This window comes from Lepidochelys kempii, chromosome 9 (genome assembly GCF_965140265.1).
Source record: "Lepidochelys kempii isolate rLepKem1 chromosome 9, rLepKem1.hap2, whole genome shotgun sequence".
Classification (NCBI taxonomy): domain Eukaryota; kingdom Metazoa; phylum Chordata; order Testudines; family Cheloniidae; genus Lepidochelys; species Lepidochelys kempii.
The window spans coordinates 76,650,177-76,674,716 of NC_133264.1; the positions used below are offsets into that span (position 1 = coordinate 76,650,177).

At 44.0% G+C, this 24,540-nt stretch overlaps 1 protein-coding gene across 3 annotated transcripts; it reads left to right on the top strand.

The window, feature by feature from the left end:
• Positions 1-5,715: 5,715 nt before the first annotated feature.
• On the top strand, positions 5,716-24,477 carry CYSLTR1 (cysteinyl leukotriene receptor 1). 3 transcript variants are annotated; one of them, XR_012160947.1, is made up of 2 exons: positions 5,716-6,143; positions 6,828-7,004. XR_012160947.1 is itself a non-coding variant. In XM_073360945.1 (2 exons), the coding sequence occupies exon 2, from the start codon at positions 18,480-18,482 to the stop codon at positions 19,509-19,511; it is 1,032 nt and encodes a 343-aa protein (XP_073217046.1). In that variant the 5' UTR covers positions 5,716-6,143; positions 18,442-18,479; the 3' UTR covers positions 19,512-24,477. The 3 variants fall into 3 exon arrangements, 2 of the variants coding, with proteins under 2 accessions (XP_073217046.1, XP_073217047.1); XM_073360945.1 differs by lacking the exon at positions 6,828-7,004 and adding an exon at positions 18,442-24,477; XM_073360946.1 differs by lacking the exon at positions 5,716-6,143 and adding an exon at positions 18,442-24,477 and having other exon boundaries at positions 6,998-7,048.
• The last annotated feature ends 63 nt before the right edge of the window (positions 24,478-24,540 follow it).

Consider the following 24,540-nt stretch of genomic DNA (forward strand, 5'->3'; position numbering starts at 1 on the left):
TACCATCTTCTGCCGGCAGGCAAGAGATGAGGATGGATAGCAGTCGTATTGCACCATCTTCTGCCGAGCAGCCATGAGATGTGGATGGCATGCAGTCCTTCTGCACTATCTGCTGCCAGCCAAAGATGTAAAAGATAGATGGAGTGGATCAAAACAAGAAATAGACCAGATTTGTTTTGTACTCATTTGCTTCCCCCCCACCCCGTCTAGGGGACTCATCCCTCTAGGTCACACTGCAGTCACTCACAGAGAAGGTGCAGCGAGGTAAATCTAGCCATGTATCAATCAGAGGCCAGACTAACCTCCTTGTTCCAATAAGAACAATAACTTAGATGCACCATTTCTTATTGGAACCCTCCATGAAGTCCTGCCTGAAATACTCCCTGATGTAAAGCCACCCCCTTTGTTGATTTTAGCTCCTTGAAGCCAACCCTGTAAGCCATGTCGTCAGTTGCCCCTCCCTCCAGCAGAGCAACGGCAGACAATCGTTCCGCGCCTTTTTTCTGTGCAGACGCCATACCAAGGCAAGCATGGAGGCCGCTCAGCTCACTTTGGCAATTAGGAGCACATTAAATACCACACGCATTATCCAGCAGTATATGCAGCACCAGAACCTGGCAAAGCGATACCGGGCGAGGAGGCGACGTCAGCGCGGTCATGTGAGTGATCAGGACATGGACACAGATTTCTCTGAAAGCATGGGCCCTGCCAATGCATGCATCATGGTGCTAATGGGGCAGGTTCATGCTGTGGAACGCCGATTCTGGGCTCGGGAAACAAGCACAGACTGGTTGGACCGCATAGTGTTGCAGGTCTGGGACGATTCCCAGTGGCTGCAAAACTTTCGCATGCGTAAGGGCACTTTCATGGAACTTTGTGACTTGCTTTCCCCTGCCCTGAGGTGCATGAATACCAAGATGAGAGCAGCCCTCACAGTTGAGAAGCGAGTGGCGATAGCCCTGGGAAAGCTTGCAACGCCAGACAGCTACCGGTCAGTTGGGAATCAATTTGGAGTGGGCAAATCTACTGTGGGGGCTGCTGTTATGCAAGTAGCCCACGCAATCAAAGATCTGCTGATATCAAGGGTAGTGACCCTGGGAAAAGTGCAGGTCATAGTGGATGTCTTTGCTGCAATGGGATTCCCTAACTGTGATGGGGCCATAGACGGAACCCGTATCCCTATCTTGGCACCGGAGCACCAAGCCGGCGAGTACATAAACCGCAAGGGGTACTTTTCAATAGTGCTGCAAGCTCTGGTGGATCACAAGGGACGTTTCACCAACATCAACGTGGGATGGCCGGGAAAGGTGCATGATGCTCGCATCTTCAGGAACTCTGGTCTGTTTCAAAAGCTGCAGGAAGGGACTTTATTCCCAGACCAGAAAATAACTGTTGGGGACATTGAAATGCCTGTATGTATCCTTGGGGACCCAGCCTACCCCTTAATGCCGTAGCTCATGAAGCCATACACAGGCAGCCTGGACAGTAGTCAGGAGCTGTTCAACTACAGGCTGAGCAAGTGCAGAATGGTGGTAGAATGTGCATTTGGACATTTAAAGGTGCGCTGGCGCAGTTTACTGACTCGCTTAGACCTCAGCGAAACCAATATTCCCACTGTTATTACTGCTTGCTGTGTGCTCCACAATATCTGTGAGAATAAGGGGGAGACGTTTATGGTGGGGTGGGAGGTTCAGGCAAACCGCCTGGCTGCTGGTTACGCGCAGCCAGACACCAGGGCGGTTAGAAGAGCACAGGAGGGCGCGGTATGCATCAGAGAAGCTTTGAAAACCAGTTTCATGACTGGCCAGGCTACGGTGTGAAAGTTCTCTTTGTTTCTCCTTGATGAAACCCCGCCCCCCCGCCCCTTGGTTTACTCTACTTCCCTGCAAGCTAACCACCCTCCCCTCCTCCCTTTAATCATTGCTTGCAGAGGCAATAAAGTCATTGTTGCTTCACATTCATGCATTCTTTATTCATTCATCACACAAATAGGGGGACGACTACCAAGATAGCCCAGGAGGGGTGGTGGAGGAGGGAAGGAAAATGCCACACAGCACTTTAAAAGTTTACAACTTTAAAATTTATTGAATGACAGCCTTCTTTTTGGGGGGCAATCCTCTGTGGCGGAGTGGCTGGTTGGCCGGTGGCCCCCCCACCGCGTTCTTGGGTGTCTGGGTGTGGAGGCTATGGAAGTTGGGGAGGAGGGCGGTTGGTTACACAGGGGCTGTAGTGGCAGTCTGTGCTCCAGCTGCCTTTGCTGCAGCTCAACCATGCACTGGAGCATACTGGTTTGGTCCTCCAGCAGCCTCAGCATTGAATCCTGCCTCCTCTCATCACACTGCCGCCACATTTAAGCTTCAGCCCTGTCTTCTGCCCGCCACTTACTCTCTTCAGCCCGCCACCTCTCCTCCCGGTCATTTTGTGCTTTCCTGCACTCTGACATTATTTACCTCCATGCATTCGTCTGCTCTGTCAGTGTGGGAGGACTGCATGAGCTCAGAGAACATTTCATCATGAGTGCGTTTTTTTTTCTTTCTAATCTTCACTAGCCTCTGGGAAGGAGAAGATCCTGTGATCATTGAAACACATGCAGCTGGTGGAGAAAAAAAAAGGGACAGCGGTATTTAAAAAGACACATTTTATAAAACAGTGGCTACACTCTTTCAGGGTAAACCTTGCTGTTAACATTACATACATAGCACATGTGCTTTCGTTACAAGGTCGCATTTTGCCTCCCCCCACCACGTGGCTACCCCCTCAACCCTCCCTCCTCTTCGTGGCTAACAGCGGGAAACATTTCTGTTCAGCCACAGGCAAACAGCTCAGCAGGAACGGGCTCCTCTGAATGTCCCCTGAAGAAAAGCACCCTATTTCAACCAGGAGACCATGAATGATTTCTCACTCTTCTGAGGATAACACAGAGAGATAAAGAACGGATGTTGTTTGAACACCAGCAAACATACACTGCAATGCTTTGTTCTACAATGATTCCCGAGTACGTGTTACTGGCCTGGAGTGGTAAAGTGTCCTACCATGAAGGACGCAATAAGGCTGCCCTCCCCAGAAACCTTTTGCAAAGGCTTTGGGAGTACATCCAGGAGCGCCGCGAATGCCAGGGCAAAGTAATCCTTTCACATGCTTGCTTTTAAACAATGTATAGTATTTTAAAAGGTACACTCACCGGAGGTCCCTTCTCCACCTGCCGGGTCCAGGAGGCAGCCTTGGGTGGGTTCGGAGGGTACTGGCTCCAGGTCCAGGGTGAGAAACAGTTCCTGGCTGTCAGGAAAACCGGTTTCTCCGCTTGCTTGCTGTGAGCTATCTACAACCTCATCATCATCGTCATCATCTTCTTTGTCCCCAAAACCTGCTTCCGTGTTGCCTCCATCTCCATTGAAGGAGTCAAACAACACGGCTGGGGTAGTGGTGGCTGAACCCCCTAAAATGGCATGCAGCTCATCATAGAAGCGGCATGTTTGGGGCTCTGACCCGGAGCGGCCATTCGCCCCTCTGGTTTTCTGGTAGGCTTGCCTCAGCTCCTTAAGTTTCACGCGGCACTGCTTCGGATCCCTGTTATGGCCTCTGTCCTTCATGCCCTAGGAGATTTTGACAAAGGCTTTGGCATTTCGAAAACTGGAACGGAGTTCTGATAGCACGGATTCCTCTCCCCATACAGCGATCAGATCCCGTACCTCCCGTTCAGTCCATGCTGGAGCTCTTTTGCGATTCTGGGACTCCATCATGGTCACCTCTGCTGATGAGCTCTGCATGGTCACCTGCAGCTTGCCACGCTGCCCAAACAGGAAATGAGATTCAAAAGTTCGCAGTTCTTTTCCTATCTACCTGGCCAGTGCATCTGAGTTGAGAGTGCTGTTCAGAGCGGTCACAATGGAGCACTCTGGGATAGCTCCCGGAGGCCAATACCGTCGAATTGTGTTCACAGTACCCCAAATTCGACCCGGCAAGGCCGATTTAAGCGCTAATCCACTTGTCAGGGGTGGAGTACGGAAATCGATTTTAAGAGCCCTTTAAGTCGAAATAAAGGGCTTCATCGTGTGGACGGGTGCAGGTTTACATCGATTTAACGCTGCTAAATTTGACCTAAAGTCCTTGTGTAGACCAGGGCTAACTGCTTAGTATGATTCTTTCTGTATTCACAATAAATGTGGCATTTTGCCTTTTCCCTTTTAATAAGATCCTGCTGGTTTTTATTTTATTGGTATAACACAAGTCCTGCCACTGATTTTTCCAAGCCTTATAACCATGGAGGCCTGCAGAGCATTAACTGCCTTGCAAAACCTCCGTGACCACTTTGCTAGCTCTGGTTTTACCTACCTGAACTGATTACCAGCAGATCTGTCGCCATCTAGGGTTGCCAGCTTCCACAAGGTGATAGAAGCATGCTTCTGGAGCATTATTGGCTCTCTTTATCTGGGTGCTTTGCTACTCAAGGGCGGGGGCAAGCTCCTTACCCAGCTCCAGGAATGTGGCTTTCCTGGTGCAAAAATTCTAGGTTTATTGCTGGTCGCCCCATGTTTTCACTATAATGTGGTCCTGCCAGTGTATGCTTGAGGTCTTGGTCCAGAAGTGAGGATCTGCAGAGGAGGGAATCTGCCAAGAAAAACAGCATCAGCCTCTGCCTTCACCTTCAGGTCAAGAGCAGCCTCTGAAACACCCACCAGCATCTCTTGGCAACAGCTTCTGCAGATGCACAAAAAAGCAACCATGCCTTCATAAAAGCACTAGTTATTAACAGGAACAGTATTCATACGCTAAGCCTATCACAGCATACCACCACACCAGCCTGGGGCCTGCCAAGCATTGAATTTCCCAGATCGAGATGATTTCCTCCCACAATCCCCTGAGTGGGCGGATGAGTTGCCCTACAGCACCTTGCGAACATGAGCCCAGAGAAATGCGGTGAGGTGTGGCACAATGAATCTTGGGTTACACACGTCTAGATAGCGGCTTGCTTATCACTGAGCAACAGCACCAGCGCGGATGCAGGGAGTGAGAGCAAAGGGCAGATAACGACAGTGTGGTCCCGCTGTAGTGTGATAGGCTAACCTGCAACTGCTTAACTCATGAGTAGCATGCACTGAAGATGTGGCCTTGGAGAGCCTTCTCCTGGTCACTCTGTCCAAAGGGCATGACTGCTCTGCTGCAGCTGAGAAGGGAATGGAACAACTCCACTGTGCTTCCAGCGCCCCTTGCTTTCTAGTCTGTGTTAAACTCTCATAAAAATTGAAGTTGGACCCTCGTTGCTTCATAAGCTACATGACAGTCTGAGATTTTAAATTGCACACGTGCAAGCTATGATTTTTCAATCAGAAACTGCAGTCTCATCGAGTCCAAGGTGGCCCAGCAGTTCTTCGCACATTTAATTTTGAAAACAGGTAACAAAAATGGGAAGCCTCAGGACAGTGAGTGTGGAAAGGGGACCGGAAAAGGTATCTGGAAAAGACAAACTCAAAGGCATCCTCTGATCTGCTCTGACTCACTGCCACATACTCCTGATCTGCTCTGACTCACTGCCACATACTCCAGAAAAAGGGATACAGCTTGTCTATTTATTTTTATTTGTCTGTTATTTATTTTTTTTACACGGTTGATAGGGTTAAGCCACTCCCTAGCCACAGGAATTGGGGAGGGACACAAGCTGTTCTTCTTTTAAAGCAGGAGAGGTCTCAGCTCCATAGAGTTCCTGCAGCTGGGAGACCTTGGAGCCGAGAAGAGTCAGATGCACTTGCAAGCCTCTCTCTCTCCTTTTTTTGTTTTTATTTCCCCATCCATACCCCAAAAATGTCATGACGTGACTTTCACTTAACTGCAAATATTTAGATATTTGTGGGCTGTTCTCTTCTTCCCCTTTGAGCATTAGCCAATAGCCACATGCTGCCTCCTCTCACAGCAAAGAGCTGCCTTAAGGGAGGATCGTTACAGAGGCTTTTTTAAACCACCAAAGAAAATGCAAATAGTCTGTGTGCTCTTAGCATATGCTCTGGTATAACCAGCTTGTTACTGAAGCCAGCCCTAGACAGATCTGGGAAGAAAATACTGAACTTAGACTTCCCCAGAACCTTTCATTTACTTCTAAGGGTGAAAACAGTGAGAAGATCCTGTGTGTCAAGTTGGAGACTTAAAAAGTAAGTTGATCTGATGTTTAAATGCTGGTTGCAAAGATTCTTTCCATGTCTTTAATACTGCAGATTGCTAGGTACAATGAGAATTGCAGAAGTGGCAGGAGAGTCTTATCTCCTCTCGTCAGCCTGATTTTGCAACCTATAGTTAGGCTTTTTTCATAAATTATTTAGAAAATTGCATGTTTTAACTTGGAAAATACAACTAGAGTGACATAATGGGAGAAAGATAAGGAATACTTGTGGCACCTTAGAGACTAACAAATTTATTTGAGCATAAGCTTTCGTGAGCTACAGCTCATAGAGACTAACAGATTTATTTGACCATAAGCTTTCGTGAGCCACGAAAGCTCATGCTCAAATAAATTTGTTAGTCTCTAAGGTGCCACAAGTACTCCTTTTCTTTTTGCGGATACAGACTAACACAGCTGCTACTCTGAAACCTGTCATAATGGGAGAAGTATGCCTGGGGCAGAACACTTGCAAAGCTTCAGTAAGGAACATTTTAGGGCTTTCTGTGGATCCCTCAATAGTGTGGAGGGGGAAGTTGTTCAGGGGTTTCCGGGGGTGGGGGAGGATGTGTCTGCCCCAGCTTCAATTAGGAGAAAACATGGCTTTATTTCCAAAGTTTAGAAGTTTGCTGGTTTCTCTGTCTACAGTAACTGACGGGGTTATTTTCTGTTCCCTCAGATGTAATGCCAGACTTTTTGATAATTTGTAGAAGAATCTGAGATGTGGAAGAAAACTTTCAAGTCTGGGTGTCTACAAGTGAGGTTCCTCAAATCCAGTTAGGCATCTGCACCACTGAATATCAAGCCACCTGTATTCAGATGCTTAACTATGGATTTAGGGACCTCACTTGAGGCATTTACTGGACTGACGGACAGGCTGCACATTTCCCATCTCTGGAGGTGAGCACTGTCTGCTGTTTTTTCAAGAAGGTCAGAAGTAGGCAAATCTCTTTTGAGGACATTAAGCTCTCCGCTTACATAATAATATTAAACTTACCCCCAGCCAAAGAACCCTACCGTTTCTCATTTATTCTACAGTGATCATTTTAATACCTCCTCTCAGAAAAAAAAAAAGAAATATTAGTATTAGGATGGGTGAACATAGCTCATATCTTTGGATCTGGGAAGAATTTATATGTATTGACTGAAAAATTTGCCTCATGACCATCAATGTTCCAAACAACCTGCTGAAAGCTATTCAAGTCATAACAAAAATCTTGACTAAGGCTGGCAGTTTGAAAGTACAGTATTTGTAACCAAGCAAATACTAAAGAAACCAAAAATCTCTATCTGATGCCATTTAAATTCCTGTATAAGAGATAGGCAATAAGTGAACACCAGCCATCTGTATTTTAACCACTGTGTTATCTACACTACTTCAGAGTCCGGGGTTAAAGCACTGGTGGCTTGTCTGTACTAGCACTCCCAGCTTTTTTATCACTAGTGAAGCTGAACTGGTGGTAACAACAGTGGGAAATTTAAAAGAAAATATCCAACGTAGACAGGACCTTCAAGAGAGCTTGAATGGTATCACATTAAGACTTTGAGTTTCTTTAGTGTTCACTTGACTACAAATACCATACTATCAAATTGCAAGTCAGAATTAAATACAAAAGCAATGTTTACCTCTTAAGAAAATATTGATACATCAGGATAAGACTGATAATGAAGTTTTATTGTTATTGGTTATAATTCATATTATCTGGGAAGCAAAGGAAAATCTATATAGCCTATGTCTCTCAGAATCTGACAATTACTTTTGTTTAAGAGACTGCTCAAAGGAGCCCTAAATCAACAATGTAACACTGTTGGGTAAAAAAAAAAATCAAATATCATATGGGGATGTATTAGCAGGAGTGTTGTAAGCAAGAGGTAAGACTTAATTCTTCCACTCTATTCCATGCTGATAAGGCCTCCGCTGGAATATTGTATCCAGTTCTAGGCACCACATTTCAGGAAATGTAGATAAATTGGAGAAAGTCTAGAGGAGAGCAACAAAAATGATTTAAAGTCTAGAAAACAAGATCTATGAGGAAAGATTGAAAAAATTGGATTTGTTTACTCTGGAGAAGAGAAAACTGACCGAGGGGGAAGGGGTGGGACACACACATAATAACAGTCTTCAAGTACAAGATTATTATAAGGAAGGGGGGGGGGGAATTTTCTTGTTAACCTCTTAGGATAGGACAAGAAGCAATGGGCTTAAATTGCAGCAAGGGAGGTTTAGGTTGGACAATAGGAAAATCTTCCTGTCAGAAGGAAAAGGAGTACTTGTGGCACCTTAGAGACTAACCAATTTATTTGAGCATAAGCTTTCGTGAGCTACAGCTCACTTCATCGGATGCATACTGTGGAAAGTTTAGAAGATCTTATTATATACACACAAAGCATGAAAAAAATAGAGAGGGGTGGGAGGAGGTATTTTTTTCATGCTTTGTGTGTATATAATAAGATCTTCTAAACTTTCCACAGTATGCATCCGATGAAGTGAGCTGTAGCTCACGAAAGCTTATGCTCAAATAAATTGGTTAGTCTCTCAGGTTCCACAAGTACTCCTTTTCTTTTTGCAAATACAGACTAACACGGCTGTTACTCTGAAACCTTCCTGTCAGAGTAGGTAAGCACTGGAACAAATTGCCTAGTGAGGTTGTGGAATCTCTGTCAGTGGAGGTTTTTAAGAACAGGTTAGACAAACACCTGTCAAGAATGGTCTAGTTATGTAGTCCTGCCTTGAGTGCAGGGGACTGGACTAGATGACCTACTGAGGTCCCTTTCAATCCTACACTTCTACGATTCTGTGGTTCCACATATCTTTATTTGCAAGGAAAATACAAAACACACAAGATGAAAAACGTTGGTGACCTTTTCAAACCATATCTCCTCAAAAGTTAACAGCTCCACAGATAGCATATAGATTTACCTAGGAGTAGCACAGAACCATAACAAAAACAACAAGGAGTCCAGTGGTACCTTAAAGCTTATGCCCAAATAAATCTGTTAGTCTTTAAGGTGCCACCGGACTCCTTGTTGTTTTTATGGATACAGACTAACACGGCTACCCCCGATACTTGAAACCATAACAAAAGTATACTTCAGCATAAAATTTTTCCTACTTTTTAAAAAGAACCCACAGCTGATCATCTGCTCCTAATCAATATGACAGAAAATTTCATGGACGTTGGACACTAACAGAAAGAGCAGATGCGGGCAGACTAGATGATCCATGGGACTGGTAATAGAAGATGAAGCATTTCTCATGTAGCTTGGCTTGAATCCAGCCCCCGATTAGCTATGACTGAGAGCTGTCCTTTAACAGCTTTTTAGTAAATAGATTTCCACATCAGAACGCCGCCACCACCATTTGAAAGTTTCGCTGGCACGCTTAGTCCTTGTCCACACTGGGAATTTGCCCCAATTTCAGCCATTGGTGGCCAGCCACCAATGTAACTGCGGTAGTGCAAACTTCTAGTGTAGAATGCAAAGCCTCTATTTGCCCTGGGAAAGTTTACCCCTAACTGAAATGGTTGTAAAATGCACAGGTGCAAATTATGGCTTATAGAGTCTTTGCCTGTCTACACTGGGAGTTTGCACTGGCGTAGCTACACTGGGAGCTGAAATCAAGGCAAATCCCCAGTGTAGACAAGGCCATAGTAAAGAGCTCAAGCAGTCAATAAGCATAGAAAATTCATTGCTGTCTAAAGCCTAGGGCTGGTCCCTCTGGTTCAGAATTAAAGCTAATTGATAGGGCAGTGTGGGGACCCTATATTGCCATTGCCTGTGTGTCTGTTTTGGGGTAAACAGATGACCTCAACCTCCAGCACTTTCAATCCAGCACCTTTCACAGGCACTACAATGCACCTAACATTTCACTGCCATTCTCTCTTTTCTGCTATGGGCATCAAACTTAGTCACAGGTGCTAGGGACTGGCACACTTCTGCTTACTGACTGCATGGTGCAGTAAAACGCTTTGGGGAGGAGATTACAAAGGCAGAACACACACAACCCACATTACCCAAACTTACTTGTATTAGAGTCCCTCAGCTTTGGCCAAACTAGTGGGCAAAAGAAAGAGACTTAATTAAAAATCTAATAGCCAAAAGGCTCACATAACTGAAATGGAAATCCTCCTCTATTGCTGCCACCCTGCAATCACTTGCACACGAGTAATTTTGCACACAAATAGTCCCACTGAACTCTCCTGAGAAAAGTTATGAACGTGCGTAAGTGGTTGCAGGTTCAGAACTGAAGGCTAGAGGAACTAGGGGCTTTATCCTTCACAGAGTGAAGTCAACCACATTATTACCAACCTCAACAGTTCAGAATTCATGAGCTGAGGCTCCCAAAAGATCATTATTGCCTTAAAAATCAGGAGATTTTTAAAAATAATACCTTTGGGGTTCTTTTTCTTTGTCTTCTGACTTCTGAGACCTTGTTTCACACTTTCAAACTTTTCTCTGCAACCCATGAGGGCTAGAAACTTCCAGCTTTTTTCAAGATAGATGAGTTTCTCATGCAATCTCTTTATTCCAGCAGCTGAGGTTTCATGAATTACACCAAATATGTTGAGACTTGAAATAAGATCATGAGAGTTTGTAACCCTGTCAATGGCAAAGTTCCCGTGGACCTCAGGGAGGCAGGATCAGGTTCTAGATCACCGGTTCCCAAACTTTTTGCCTGCATAATCCTATTTCCAGACTTTGTTGCTACCTGCAACCCCAGACAGCATGGAAGCCACCATTTTGGCGTGAACCCACTTGGGGTCATGACTCATGACCCATAGACTGGGAACTGCTGACCTAGACAATCCAACCAGAGACAACATTATAAAAAATAGACTATAAAATAAACATGATACACTGTGGGCCTGATCCTGCAAACAGAAAGAAAAATATACAAGTCACCACACTGATCTTGCAAGCTAACTCAAACCTATGCAATATAACTCAGCAAGGTTTTCAATTTGTTCTGTATGTTCTGGCTATCCCTCACTCTATCCTTTAAGCTAAAATATAACAATAAGGAATTTTTAAAAGCAGCTTTCTGAGTTCAGTGTTTGCAGGCAGCTCACATACTCCTCCTCAGAGAAAATTAAATCTGGCTCACATCATTAAGAACACTAGAATTGACACCTAGGGTTGATTATGCTTTAACTCTCATTCTAGAAACAGCCATAGTATCATCTTATACTTGGGTTTGTCTCTTGTTTATGTAATTCTTTAGTGCAATTTTCCAGTGTAATTTATTTAAAACCCACTAGACGCTACAGTATATGAAGAATTAGTAAGAATAACAAAACTAAATCCTCTCTAAATTTTTGGTGGTTATTTTAATTTGGCATATACTTTGTTCTGGTTAATCGTGGCTGCCCCCTTCTGGTTGCTTACATGCCTACCATGTTAGCTGCAGCTGTACATAGATAAATGGTTCAATGCATTGTCGTTGTGTAAAGAACATAAAAAGAGAGGGATCTGTTATACCCTCAATATGTGAACAAGCAGTTGGTCTAAGTCACAAAGTTCGGTCCAATTTTTACCCAAGGTTGGATGTTTGGATCCAGGGTTCTGGTTCTGCCACTATTTAAAAAAGGGTGGGGGGGGATTATGTGTAAATTTTATGTCTGGATCTGGACTCAGATTTGGAACACCTGCACAACTGAGGTTTATTCAGATCCAAGGTTTTGGTTGAAGACTCCATCAAGTGTAGACACAAACTGATTTAGTTAAAAATTCCTATTTATGACTACATCAGTAGAGGCATTTGGTCATGTTTGTAAATTAGACTTTCCATGTGCCTAATTCATATGATGCAAAACTAATCTAAATCATCATCGGCTAGCATATAAATTCTTTCAACAGATACACACAAGAATTGGCACATATTTTATTTGTTATAATCAGCCTACTTGTTTGAATGCAGCACATTTCATCAGTGGTTTTTAGTTTCGCTTACAAATGACTCGTGATTTTAAAGGAAATATTTAATCATATTTAGAAACCCGACAAATGTCAGTGCTCAGCTGTTTTAAAAGAAAAGCATGATCAGAAACTGCTGTTGACTAGTTGCTTGTCTTCTTAAGGATAATAACAGAAACAGTAATTTATGTATAATAGCCAACACCTGGGGGAGATTGGGTCCTCAGGGAACTAATAGTGGGAGGGAAATCCTTCCTACAGTAGATAATTGGTTTTAATTAGTCCCAGGTTGAGGGCATAGTTGTGCAAAGTGTCACATAGAATCCTCTCAACCAAAATCAGGATAGATTTGTCATCCAAATGCAACTGTGAACATCCTCTCAGGTCCGTGAAAGCCCCATGGCCCTTGCTTATTTAAGTTTGCATGTTGTAAGGTCCTTCCATCCACAGCCTCTCCCACCACTGCAGCCGCACCTCTTCCCCAAAGACCATCAGACTCATCACTGAGCTACTCTAAACAGGGAGACTATCTCCTGCTGTCCATGGGAAGACCCATGGATTATCCTGAGATATCAGACCTTAAGGTCATGATATTTTTATGTATGGAAAGCTATTAAAGGTCACTTTTAGAGTTTTTGTTGAACTCATGGTAACTAGAGCATCTGGTTTCAGAGATGAAGGAAAACAAAAAGTAGTCCCAATTAAGTTTTAAAACTTCCCGGAATATTTATAAAAATAGACTTGCTGTAAAATGTTTGGCACATCTAGAGGGCTTGTTAGGGTAGGATGCTATAAATGTTATATCGTTTGGGAACACCTGCATAACCCCGTGATGCCTTTCCCACTCCTGAGTAATCTGACCATTCCAAACTTACATTATTTATTTATTTTGCTTATTTTGTTTATTTATTTGTTTATTTCGTCATTGTATTTCTGTAGTGCGTAGGAACCCTGGTCATGGAACACGACCCCATTGTGGTAGGCACTGCACAAATACAGAACAGAGACAGGCCCTGCCCCAAAAAATTCACAGTCTAAGTAAATTCATGCAGATAAACCCTTACCATGCCATCATGTATTAATTCTTTCTCACATATGTAATCTCAAACATCTTGCTTGAGAGTGAAGACACTAGGCTTTTTTAAGTGGTTGACGTATCTCTTTGTTTTTATTCATCTGCTTCAAACATTATAAAATGCGACTGCTAATATCAGACAGCCTGATATTCTAAATTGCTCTACATAAAGCAATTGAACTGAACGAAACCCACAAAGAGGAACAGAGTCTGTGTAAGGAAGCTAACCTAGGCAGGGATAGGGGATTTGCCTATTCTGCTCTGAGTCAGAGAGAATGTGTTCTTGCCCACTGCTGGGAAGTGGCTCTGACCAAATCATTCTATATATTTGCTTGTCCACTTCCAAATCTCACCTGCCCCTCTACAGGCATACAGAGGGGTTTGTTACAAATCACACACACGATAGCTAGCATGTCCTTCAGAGATTGCTGCTGAGCATTTCTAATATTATGTCACCCAAGAAATATTTATTTGATACAGAAGTTGTCCAGTATTAAAGGAAACCAAAAGTGATTAAATGCCTGAGCTCAGCACTTCCCTTGACGATTTCAGAAGACTGACCTTACATGCCGCCTTGCACCACACTAGTGTGCACTTCCTAAATGGTGCTGCGTAAAATGTATGTTTTTTTCTTTGTTTGGGGGAGTAAATCTTTATCTTCATAGCACCTCTTTCAATAGTCCCCATCACAGACCTAGATGGAATTCATCCTCATCATCTTTTTAGCATCTGAACTATTTACATATGTAACACCCATTTAAGGGCCAGAGATCTGGGACCAGCCAGCCCTGTTCACTAATCAAGTGCAGCTAAGAAGGGGATAGCTGTTTCTTATAAAGAGCTGTAGGAAGATGCTGCAGGAAGGGATAGTCTCCTGCAGTAGTTCCTGGGGAAGGGAGACTGCAGGTGGGAAGCCCTACATGTTATGGCCGGATAGAAAGCCCCGACTGGAAGTTCTGTTTTTCTATTGTGAATTTCTTGGAGGTTTGCACAATGAATGGAGACTGGAGGCAGGGATAAAAACTGATTTGGGCATGGGATGATTCCCCAGTCTGGTGAGTAAAGCTAGCATCTTACAACAAAAGAAATGCTGAGTCACCAAAGGGAGATTATAGAAAGCACTAATATTAAAGAAATGCATCCCATGTTGTCTGAAGCTTTTCCTGATAGTTAACTTCCCATTGTAAGCCCTCCTCCCACATTTGGGGGGGAGGGATAGCTCAGTGGTTTGAGCATTGGCCTGCTAAACCCAGGGCTGTGAGTTCATTCACTGAGGGGGCCATTTAGGGATCTGGGGCGAAAATTGGGGATTGGGCCTGCTTTGAGCAGGGGTTGGACTAATCATAGAATCATAGAATATCAGGGTTGGAAGGGACCTCAGGAGGTCATCTAGTCCAACCCCCTGCTCAAGGCAGGACCAATCCCCAATTAAATCATCCCAGCCAGGGCTTTGTCAAGCCTGACCTTAAAAACTTCTAAGGAAGGAGATTCTACCACCTCCCTAGGTAACGCATTCCAGTGTTTCACCACCCTCCTAGTGAAAAAGTTTTTCCTAATATCCAACCTAAACCTCCCCCACTGCAACTTGAGACCATTACTCCTTGTCCTGTCCTCTTCTACCACTGAGAATAGTCTAGAACCATCCTCTCTGGAACCACCTCTCAGGTAGTTGAAAGCAGCTATCAAATCCCCCCTCATTCTTCTCTTCTGCAGACTAAACAATCCCAGTTCCCTCAGCCTCTCCTCATAAGTCATGTGTTCCAGACCCCTAAACATTTTTGTTGCCCTTCGCTGGACTCTCTCCAATTTATCCACATCCTTCTTGTAGTGTGGGGCCCAAAACTGGACACAGTACTCCAGATGAGGCCTCACCAATGTCGAATAGAGGGGGATGATCACGTCCCTCGATCTGCTTGCTATGCCCCTACTTATACATCCCAAAATGCCATTGGCCTTCTTGGCAACAAGGGTACACTGCTGACTCATATCCAGCTTCTCGTCCACTGTCACCCCTAGGTCCTTTTCCGCAGAACTGCTGCCTAGCCATTCGGTCCCTAGTCTGTAGCTGTGCATTGGGTTCTTCCGTCCTAAGTGCAGGACCCTGCACTTATCCTTATTGAACCTCATCAGATTTCTTTTGGCCCAATCCTCCAATTTGTCTAGGTCCCTCTGTATCCTATCCCTGCCCTCCAGCATATCTACCACTCCTCCCAGTTTAGTATCATCCGCAAATTTGCTGAGAGTGCAATCCACACCATCCTCCAGATCATTTATGAAGATATTGAACAAAACCGGCCCCAGGACCGACCCCTGGGGCACTCCACTTGACACCAGCTGCCAACTAGACATGGAGCCATTGATCACTACCCGTTGAGCCCGACAATCTAGCCAACTTTCTACCCACCTTATAGTGCATTCATCCAGCCCATACTTCTTTAACTTGCTGACAAGAATACTGTGGGAGACCGTGTCAAAAGCTTTGCTAAAGTCAAGAAACAATACATCCACTGCTTTCCCTTCATCCACAGAACCAGTAATCTCATCATAGAAGGCGATTAGATTAGTCAGGCATGACCTTCCCTTGGTGAATCCATGCTGACTGTTCCTGATCACTTTCCTCTCATGTAAGTGCTTCAGGATTGATTCTTTGAGGACCTGCTCCATGATTTTTCCAGGGACTGAGGTGAGGCTGACTGGCCTGTAGTTCCCAGGATCCTCCTCCTTCCCTTTTTTAAAGATTGGCACTACATTAGCCTTTTTCCAGTCATCCGGGACTTCCCCCGTTCGCCACGAGTTTTCAAAGATAATGGCCAATGGCTCTGCAATCACAGCCGACAATTCCTTTTGCACTCTCGGATGCAACTCGTCCGGCCCCAGGGACTTGTGCATGTCCAGCTTTTCTAAATAGTCCCTAACCACCTCTTTCTCCACAGAGGACTGGCCATCTATTCCCCATGTTGTGATGCCCAGTGCAGCAGTCTGGGAGCTGACCTCGTTCGTGAAGACAGAGGCAAAAAAAGCATTGAGTACATTAGCTTTTTCCACATCCTCTGTCACTAGGTTGCCTCCCTCATTCATTAAGGGGCCCACACTTTCCTTGGCTTTCTTCTTGTTGCCAACATACCTGAAGAAACCCTTCTTGTTACTCTTGATACCTCTCGCTAGCTGCAGCTCCAGGTGCGATTTGGCCCTCCTGATTTCATTCCTACATGCCCGAGCAATATTTTTATACTCTTCCCTGGTCATATGTCCAACCTTCCACTTCTTGTAAGCTTCTTTTTTATGTTTAAGATCCGCTAGGATTTCACCGTTAAGCCAAGCTGGTCGCCTGCCATATTTACTATTCTTTCGACACATCGGGATGGTTTGTCCCTGTAACCTCAACAGGGATTCCTTGAAATACAGCCAGCTCTCCTGGACTCCTTTCCCCTTCATGTTATTCCCCCAGGGGATCCTACCCATCCGTTCCCTGAGGGAGTCGAAGTCTGCTTTCCTGAAGTCCAGGGTCCGTATCCTGCTGCTTACCTTTCTTCCCTGTGTCAGGATCCTGAACTCAACCAACTCATGGTCACTGCCTCCCAGATTCCCATCCACTTTTGCTTCCCCCACTAATTCTTCCCGGTTTGTGAGCAGCAGGTCAAGAAAAGCTCCCCCCCTAGTTGGCTCCTCTAGCACTTGCACCAGGAAATTGTCCCCTATGCTTTCCAAAAACTTCCTGGATTGTCTATGCACCGCTGTATTGCTCTCCCAGCAGATATCAGGAAAATTAAAGTCACCCATGAGAACCAGGGCGTGCGATCTAGTAGCTTCTGCGAGCTGCCGGAAGAAAGCCTCATCTACCTCATCCCCCTGGTCCGGTGGTCTATAGCAGACTCCCACCACTACATCACTCTTGTTGCTCACACTTCTAAACTTAATCCAGAGACACTCAGGTTTTTCTACAGTTTCGTACCGGAGCTCTGAGCAGTCATACTGCTCCCTTACATACAGTGCTACTCCCCCACCTTTTCTGCCCTGCCTATCCTTCCTGAACAGTTTATAACCATCCATGACAGTACTCTAGTCATGTGAGTTATCCCACCAAGTCTCTGTTATTCCAATCACGTCATAATTCCTTGACCAGGACCTCCAGTTCTCCCTGCTTGTTTCCAAGGCTTTGTGCATTCGTATATAAGCACTTGAGATAACCTGCTGATCGCCCCTCATTCTCAGTATGAGGCAGGAGCCCTCCCCTCACAGACATTCCTGCCTGTGCTTCCTCCCGCTTTCCCACTTACCTCAGGGCTTTGGTCTCCTTCCCCTGGACTAGATGACCTCCTGAGGTCCCTTCCAACCCTGAGATTCTATGAGATTTTGGATTTTGGTAGGCTAACATATAGGGCTCTTCTGAAATGAGTGAGGGATTTGTATTATCCCTAAATGGAGTGAGGCCTGTGCAGGATTTTGGCAGCTAACAAGCATCTATTCTAGCTGTGAGCAGCCTCAACCTTGGAGTTGTCTTCAAGTTTATTTTTAAATATTTTTTTAAATCGTTCTCTGTACTAGAAAAGGCTTCTTTGTACACTTTGTACACAAAAATTGCCCTATGGGCTTTCTCCTGCTGAGGTCTGTCCTCATGCAAGAAGGCCTCCGGAATGGTGTGGAGGGAGCTGGGATTTGCCAGGCATTTAGAGAGTGAGCACATTAAAAACAGGAGCGAGTAGCTAAAGGTGTCCCTTTTGAATACATTTTAAAGTTCTATATTTGCTGACCAGTGATTATACTGCTGTCAGATATTTCCTTCTCCCCCTTTTAACTAACATGGAAGTTAGAACTCGGAAGCCAATAAAGTTGTCTGCGTTGCAGTTCCAACCAGTACTACTGCTAGTTTGGAACCAGTGGTAGCACCAGTGGGGATTTTTGTTTTGTTCTTTTATTTGCTTTTATTTTACTTCAGAATGAATGAGTTACGAGAAATTAGCATGGGATTTTCAGAAGTTCTCAGTGTTGGGCTAACTCCCTTCGCGGTCAATGGCAAAACTCCAATTGATTTCAATGGGAGAAGAGTCCAGCCAATGCTGAGGAATTTTGAAAATCTCACCCTTTATGTTTATAATAAGAATTCTCTGGGTTTAAGAACATTGATCCTGCCTTTTGTGGGGATAGTTATGCCATCAGATATTTGAAATATTAGCTCAATATGAGCCTTCCAAGCCCAACCCCAAAAAACAAACAAAAAACCCACCTTTCTGTCTTTTCCATTTAATAATTGTGTTATATTTTGATGTACTGCTTTATAAAACTCACTTTTATTTTTCATCTTTAGACTGTAGGTCTCAAGGTGATACCTCTCAGGCAGAGCCCATGGATACCTCAGGAAATACGACCGTATTGTCTGGCGACAACTTGACGTGCCCTTTGACCATTGACGACTTCCGAAATAAAGTGTACTCCACGTTGTACTCCATGATTGCGATTCTAGGCTTCGTTGGAAATGGCTTTGTACTGTGTGTCCTCATAAAAACGTACCAGCAGAAGACAGCCTTTCAGATCTACATGCTGAATCTTGCAGTGTCAGACCTCCTGTGTGTATGCACCCTGCCTCTTCGAGTAGTGTATTACGTTCACAGAGGCAACTGGTTCTTTGGTGACTTCTTATGCAGAGTTAGTTCCTATGCATTCTACGTCAACCTGTACTGTAGCATTTTATTCATGACAGCCATGAGCTTCTCTCGCTGCATAGCCATAGTTTTCCCCGTCCAGAATCTCAATTTGGTAACTGAGAAAAAGTCCAGACTGGCATGTATGAGCATTTGGATTTTTGTCACACTGACAAGTTCTCCTTTTTTACTGAGTGGGTCTTACCAAGAAGGTAACAAGACAAAGTGCTTTGAACCTCCAAAAAGTAGTCAGATGACCAGTCTGCTGGTCCTACATTATATTGCGCTGTTTGTAGGCTTCATTATCCCCTTTAGTGTCATAACAATCTGTTATGCCATGATCATAAGGACCTTACTGAAGAATTCACTGAAGAAGAATCAGTCTACTCGTAAGAAGGCCATCTGGATGATAATCATTGTAACAGCTGCCTTCCTGGTCAGCTTCACACCTTACCATATTCAGCGCACAATCCACCTTCACTTCCTGAAGAGGAAAGACTCCAGCTGTGAAGACATCCTTTTCATGCAGAAATTAGTAGTTATAACCCTATCCTTGGCAGCTTCAAACTGCTGCTTTGACCCACTCCTGTATTTCTTTTCAGGGGGCAACTTTCGGAGGAGACTTTCCACATTTAGAAAGGCTTCCTCCTCCAGTGTGATACAGGGACCCAGGAAAAAGTTATCATTAAAGGAGAAAGACGAGGAGGCATTTCAAGAAAGCCATAGACAAGCTTGATGTGTAGTGTAGCTGTACCTCCTTTGTAAAGTTTTTTGAGTGGCGCTGCAGTAGAAATAAGCTCACAGTGGGACACCCATGATTGCAGAACTCCTGCAGGAGAAATGAACAAAACAAATGCATCTTCATCAAAGTTAAATAGAGACAAAAATCCAAAGGGACCTGCTTCTACTCATTCCTTTCTGACCAGACACCCCTCTGGCTGCCGTTTAGGGGTTTATCTGATCGTACTGTGGAGCATTCTGAGGGTAATTTTAAATTCCAAGATACTCAAAGCAAACAGGGCTGAAATGTGCATGGATATTCTGAATACGTGCTCAGAAGACATATATATTCCGCCCCCCACACCACCACCACCACCACTAAACAAGTTACATCAGAGCAGCAGGAAAACATTTGCCGGCTGGTAAATTCATGCAAACAAACTCTTCAAATCCCAGATAAGGTCATGAGGCAAGTCTACAAAGGCCATTAGTCACTGAGCCAGTGGGAAATGTAAATATTTGCCAAGATAGAAGTTGATGGAACTTATGCAAAGTGGGAGAGTATGCACTGAATCCCAAAACAGACACTGATTTCACAGGAAAATTTCTTCCCTATTCCCAGTTATTTATTGCCCTGGCTTTTAACTTTCAGTGGCATAGATCATTGATTGTCACCACCTAATTCAGAAGGGCGTGTGCACAGATGACTTTAAGCCATCTTTACACTTCCCCAGTTGTGGACCAGTTATGTGGCAGGCCCATCTTTTGGTGTAACTTAGAGCAGCCTAAGGACTGTTCTAACTTGTACTAGCTACTAACAACCCCAAGGAACTGATCCTGCAGCCTGGGATTAGGGAAACCCCAGCCATTAGGGGATGGCATAGGAGCTACTACACTGGCTCTGCATCACCAGATGAAAACCCTATGCAGAAGTAATCCTCATGTGACCATTTATGCAAGCTTTATGTACACTATAAACTGGCAGAGCAACACAAAGAGCCACACCATACTAGAGGATCTGAGCCTATATCTTCCCATACAGGAACTGTATTTGTCCCCCCTCCTCCCCACTCTTGCCTATACATTTCCTGTAATTTGAGTTCCCTTTTGCAAATATATTACAACACACCAGTTACCTCAGTTCACAGCTACAAGACCTTTGAATGGCTTGCTGTCTATCTGAATTTTACAAGTAAATCCCGAGATATAGTTCTGGTATGTGCCTCCCAAACAAACACTTTGGCCCCAGTCCTGCACCAATTGAACCCTAAAAACATGAGTAGTCTCCTTGAAGCCAGTGGCTGCTTACATACAAAATGGGAACTGACTGCTTAGGAAGGAGTACTGTGGAAAGGGATCTGGGGGGTCATAGTGGATCACAAGCTAAATATGAGTCCTTGACCTCTGAGGCTAGGACAAGAAGCAATGGGCTTAAATTGCAGCAAGAGAAGTTTAGGATGGACATTAGAAAAAACTTCCTAACTGTCAGGGTAGTTAAGCACTGGAATACATTGCCTAGGGAGATTGTTGAATCTCTTTCTGCAGTTTTTTAAGAACAGGTTAGACAAACACCTGTCAGGTGTTTATATAATACTTATTCCTGTCATGAGTGCAGGGGACTGGGCTAGATGACCTCTCAATGTCCCTTCCAGTCCTATGATTCTATGAATATTAAGCTATGCATCAGTCAGGCTTTGCGGGGCTGGGGTGGGTGGGTTGGAAAGGCATATTTAAAATTCAAGATACAGAGTTGAACCCCACCCACCTTCCCACCCTAGCTCCTCTTTGAAGTGTTTTCCACCATAAAGTGGCATTGTAAAAGAGGGCTGAACAGAGCAGGGTTATTCTAAGTTGCCTATGTAGCTTTGGGAGCATTCCTGGAAGTAATATTAAACAGCAGTAAGTCATTAGGTACATTTTCCATATTGAAAAGGAGTACTTGTGGCAGTACTCCTTTTCTTTTTGCGAATACAGACTAACACGGCTGTTACTCTGAAATTTTCCATATTGTATTTTTGCTCAGTTATTAGAGGCTGGGAGGATGAGCACCAAAACTCCACATTTCCTCCTTGCAGCTCCCATGTCTTTCCTTATCCATGACATGTCCCAGCCTTCAAATTAATGCTGATTAGCAGGAGGACTTTCTGGCTTCCTCTGACCAGGGGCGGGGTTCCAGTAATGTAGTATTTTGGGTTGGCACTGTTCTCTCCTGCCACTCCACTCTATTCTGACCACGCAGGACATGCTGGTCTCAAGCTGAATTTTGCCTGCTCGAGGCATGGAAGCATGAGAGACCTTCTCTCCTTTCTTTCTTTGGGTTCCTGTCAGCTACAAGAGCTTTCCAAAGCTCCTGTGGCACCCCTCCTGCCAGGTATTTCATTGAACAACCTTAATTTTAATGTTAAAATATCTTTTTTTTAACACAATTAAAATAGAATAGAAATATCAATAAGAGTGGAAATGCAGAGGCTACTGCTGTCCAAGACTTAAGCAGTGAAATACACACTTAAAATTCTCAAAAAAAAAGGAGGACTTGTGGCACCTTGGAGACTAACCAATTTATTTGAGCTTAAGCTTTCGTGAGCTACAGCTCACTTCATCGGATGCATAAGGTACCACAAGTACTCCTTTTCTTTGTGAATACAGACTAACACGGCTGCTACTCTGAAACTTAAAATTCTGCCACCAAACTCCAGAGAGGCTTGGAGTGATTTCCCTTGCCTCAGGGGCAATGTACACAGTCTCTGAATAACCTTAAATCATCACCGCCCACAAATGACTTATCCCTGAGCCTCATTACTGCCCACAAGTGACTTATCCCTGAGCCTCAGGGCTTGTCTAGATGAACAGTTAGTGTGCAGCAAGCTGGGGTATAAATCTACAGTCCCCTAACTGTCCATGTGGACTCTGATACCACTCCCTAAAAGTTCCCCAGTGTGCTTTGATCTACTCCACTTTGAATTGGAAATAAGTCAGACATATAAGGTGTAAGCCTGGCTCTGTTGCAAATTTGCAGTCAACGGGACATTTGCTATTGATTTGGATAGGACCAGGATTTCACCAATAACTGTGAAAAGAAAACGTTTTGCCAAATGATACTGCCACCTTCCTGGATCATAGCGATGAGAAAATGTTTTTGGTTAAAAGGGAAAACTAAGGAATAGATTCTGAAGTCCCTCCCACCCTTCACTCCAAACATACTATCCACGTACACAGTATTTACCACAGCCCCAGGAAAAGCTGCTTATTAAAATTTTGTCAGCACATCGCATGCCTGCAGGTTAGTAAATTAGGCAGTCCCAAGGCTAGAAGCATTCTGAGGTGGAATCCCAGATTAAGCAAATTGAATGTACCTTGAGAACCTAGGAAAAACATTGTACTATAAGGAAGTTCCTCTACTAAGCAGAAAAAAAGATTATAGACGAGAACGTCTCTCCAGACACAACCACTATTAATACTGTTCCTCTTTGTACTCCCACGGGGGAGGCTTTTATAAGCAGGGAGAGCCTGAACAGCTGGTAGCTGAACTGCAGTTTCTGCGCCCCAAGTAACCCCTTATAAAACTGGACCCAGCTGCTCTCTGCTTCATAGCTGACTAGTCTCACCTCACTTTCTTGCTTTATGTGTCACTTCCTTTTTTGCTGGGTCAAGGAAAGTGGCGATATATTCCAGGATTAGAGGAACCAAGTCCCAGAGGAACCAAACTGAAGGACATCAGGTGTGTTTTCTGCTTGATTTATAGGTGTGATACACACCGATATCCCAGCCTCCCTCAGACAGAAATCTGTTTGCTTTTAATTCACAGTGAAAACATTTTTTTCCAATTATACTAACTTCTGTTTGGGCTGCCATTGTGAATATAAACTTACAGTGTTCCAACTTTCCAAATAAAACAGATTTATAAATCGTATCAGCGCACATAGAAGTTAAAGCATAACTTAAGGTAGTAACCTGTCATATAATGCTCACATAATAAAAAGCTTTGAAATGTGGCTCACGCTGTAGGCTTTATTTCAATGGGACTAGTCCTATAAATAATTGCAGTAACATAAGGCTCTGTGGCCCTGATCCTGCAATGATCTCTGCATGTAGGCAGGGGTCCAGACACTCAGAGCTCACTGAAGGAGTGGCATCTATATTTGGGCAGTGCTGTGTAAATGTATGAGGCTATAAAGTGATTTTTAATTTTTAAAAAAAATGGCCTCCCGCCCCCCAAAAAGGGGTGATTCCTGGCTGCACATCTTGCTGTGGAAAAGATAAAACCCAAGACCTCTGGAAAGATCATAAAGGAAAACTACACAAAAAAGAAAAAGATAGAAGATGGTTTACTATACTTAAGGTAAACCATGCCGGTGTCTTGTTAGATAACTGTACAGATGAAGGCTAGGCACGTTACCTTTAAAAGATAAGTTGGGGGCAGATTTTTGTCATTCATCCTATATCTAAGACAGCACCTTTGTGTTTTTTAACCAAGAAGGAAGGAGAAGTGCTCTGAACAGTTACAACGAGGAGTCCAGTGGTACCTTAAAGACTAACAGATTTATTTGGGCATGAGCTTTTGTGGGTAAAAAATCCACTTCTTCAGATGCACGGAAACAAAAAACAGTCTCCCTTTCTCTGGAATGCTGCAGACACTGGACCGAGGGCCCTTGGCATACTAGAAAAGACATACAGTATAAAGACTCTTGTAAGAGTGAGTATCTTATCTGCAAAACAAGTAGTTAAAGCAAAAATTGTTTAGTTTTGTGGTCTTAATGCAGTCTGACAGTTTTCTGTATAAAGGAAATTACTCTAATATTGTAAATTAAGAGTGGTCTACATTGTTGTGTTCTGAAGAACGTGTTCTTTAGGTGTAATGTAAAGTGTTACAGCTGTGTCTCAAGCTATTTATATGGTGTTGTCAGTGGTGTCATTGTATAAGTGTGTTTGCACGGACCTATTTTAAGAGTGTGTTTCAAAATATGCATTAAGTACTATAGATATATCTAATGAAAAATGTTCCATGCAATGTATTGTACAATAAAGATTTATGTATAACATTTCTT

Excerpts from the sequence above, each read along its gene's own strand:
- CYSLTR1 (XM_073360945.1), top strand. The coding sequence starts at position 18,480 with ATGGATACCTCAGGAAATACGACCGTATTGTCTGGCGACAACTTGACG.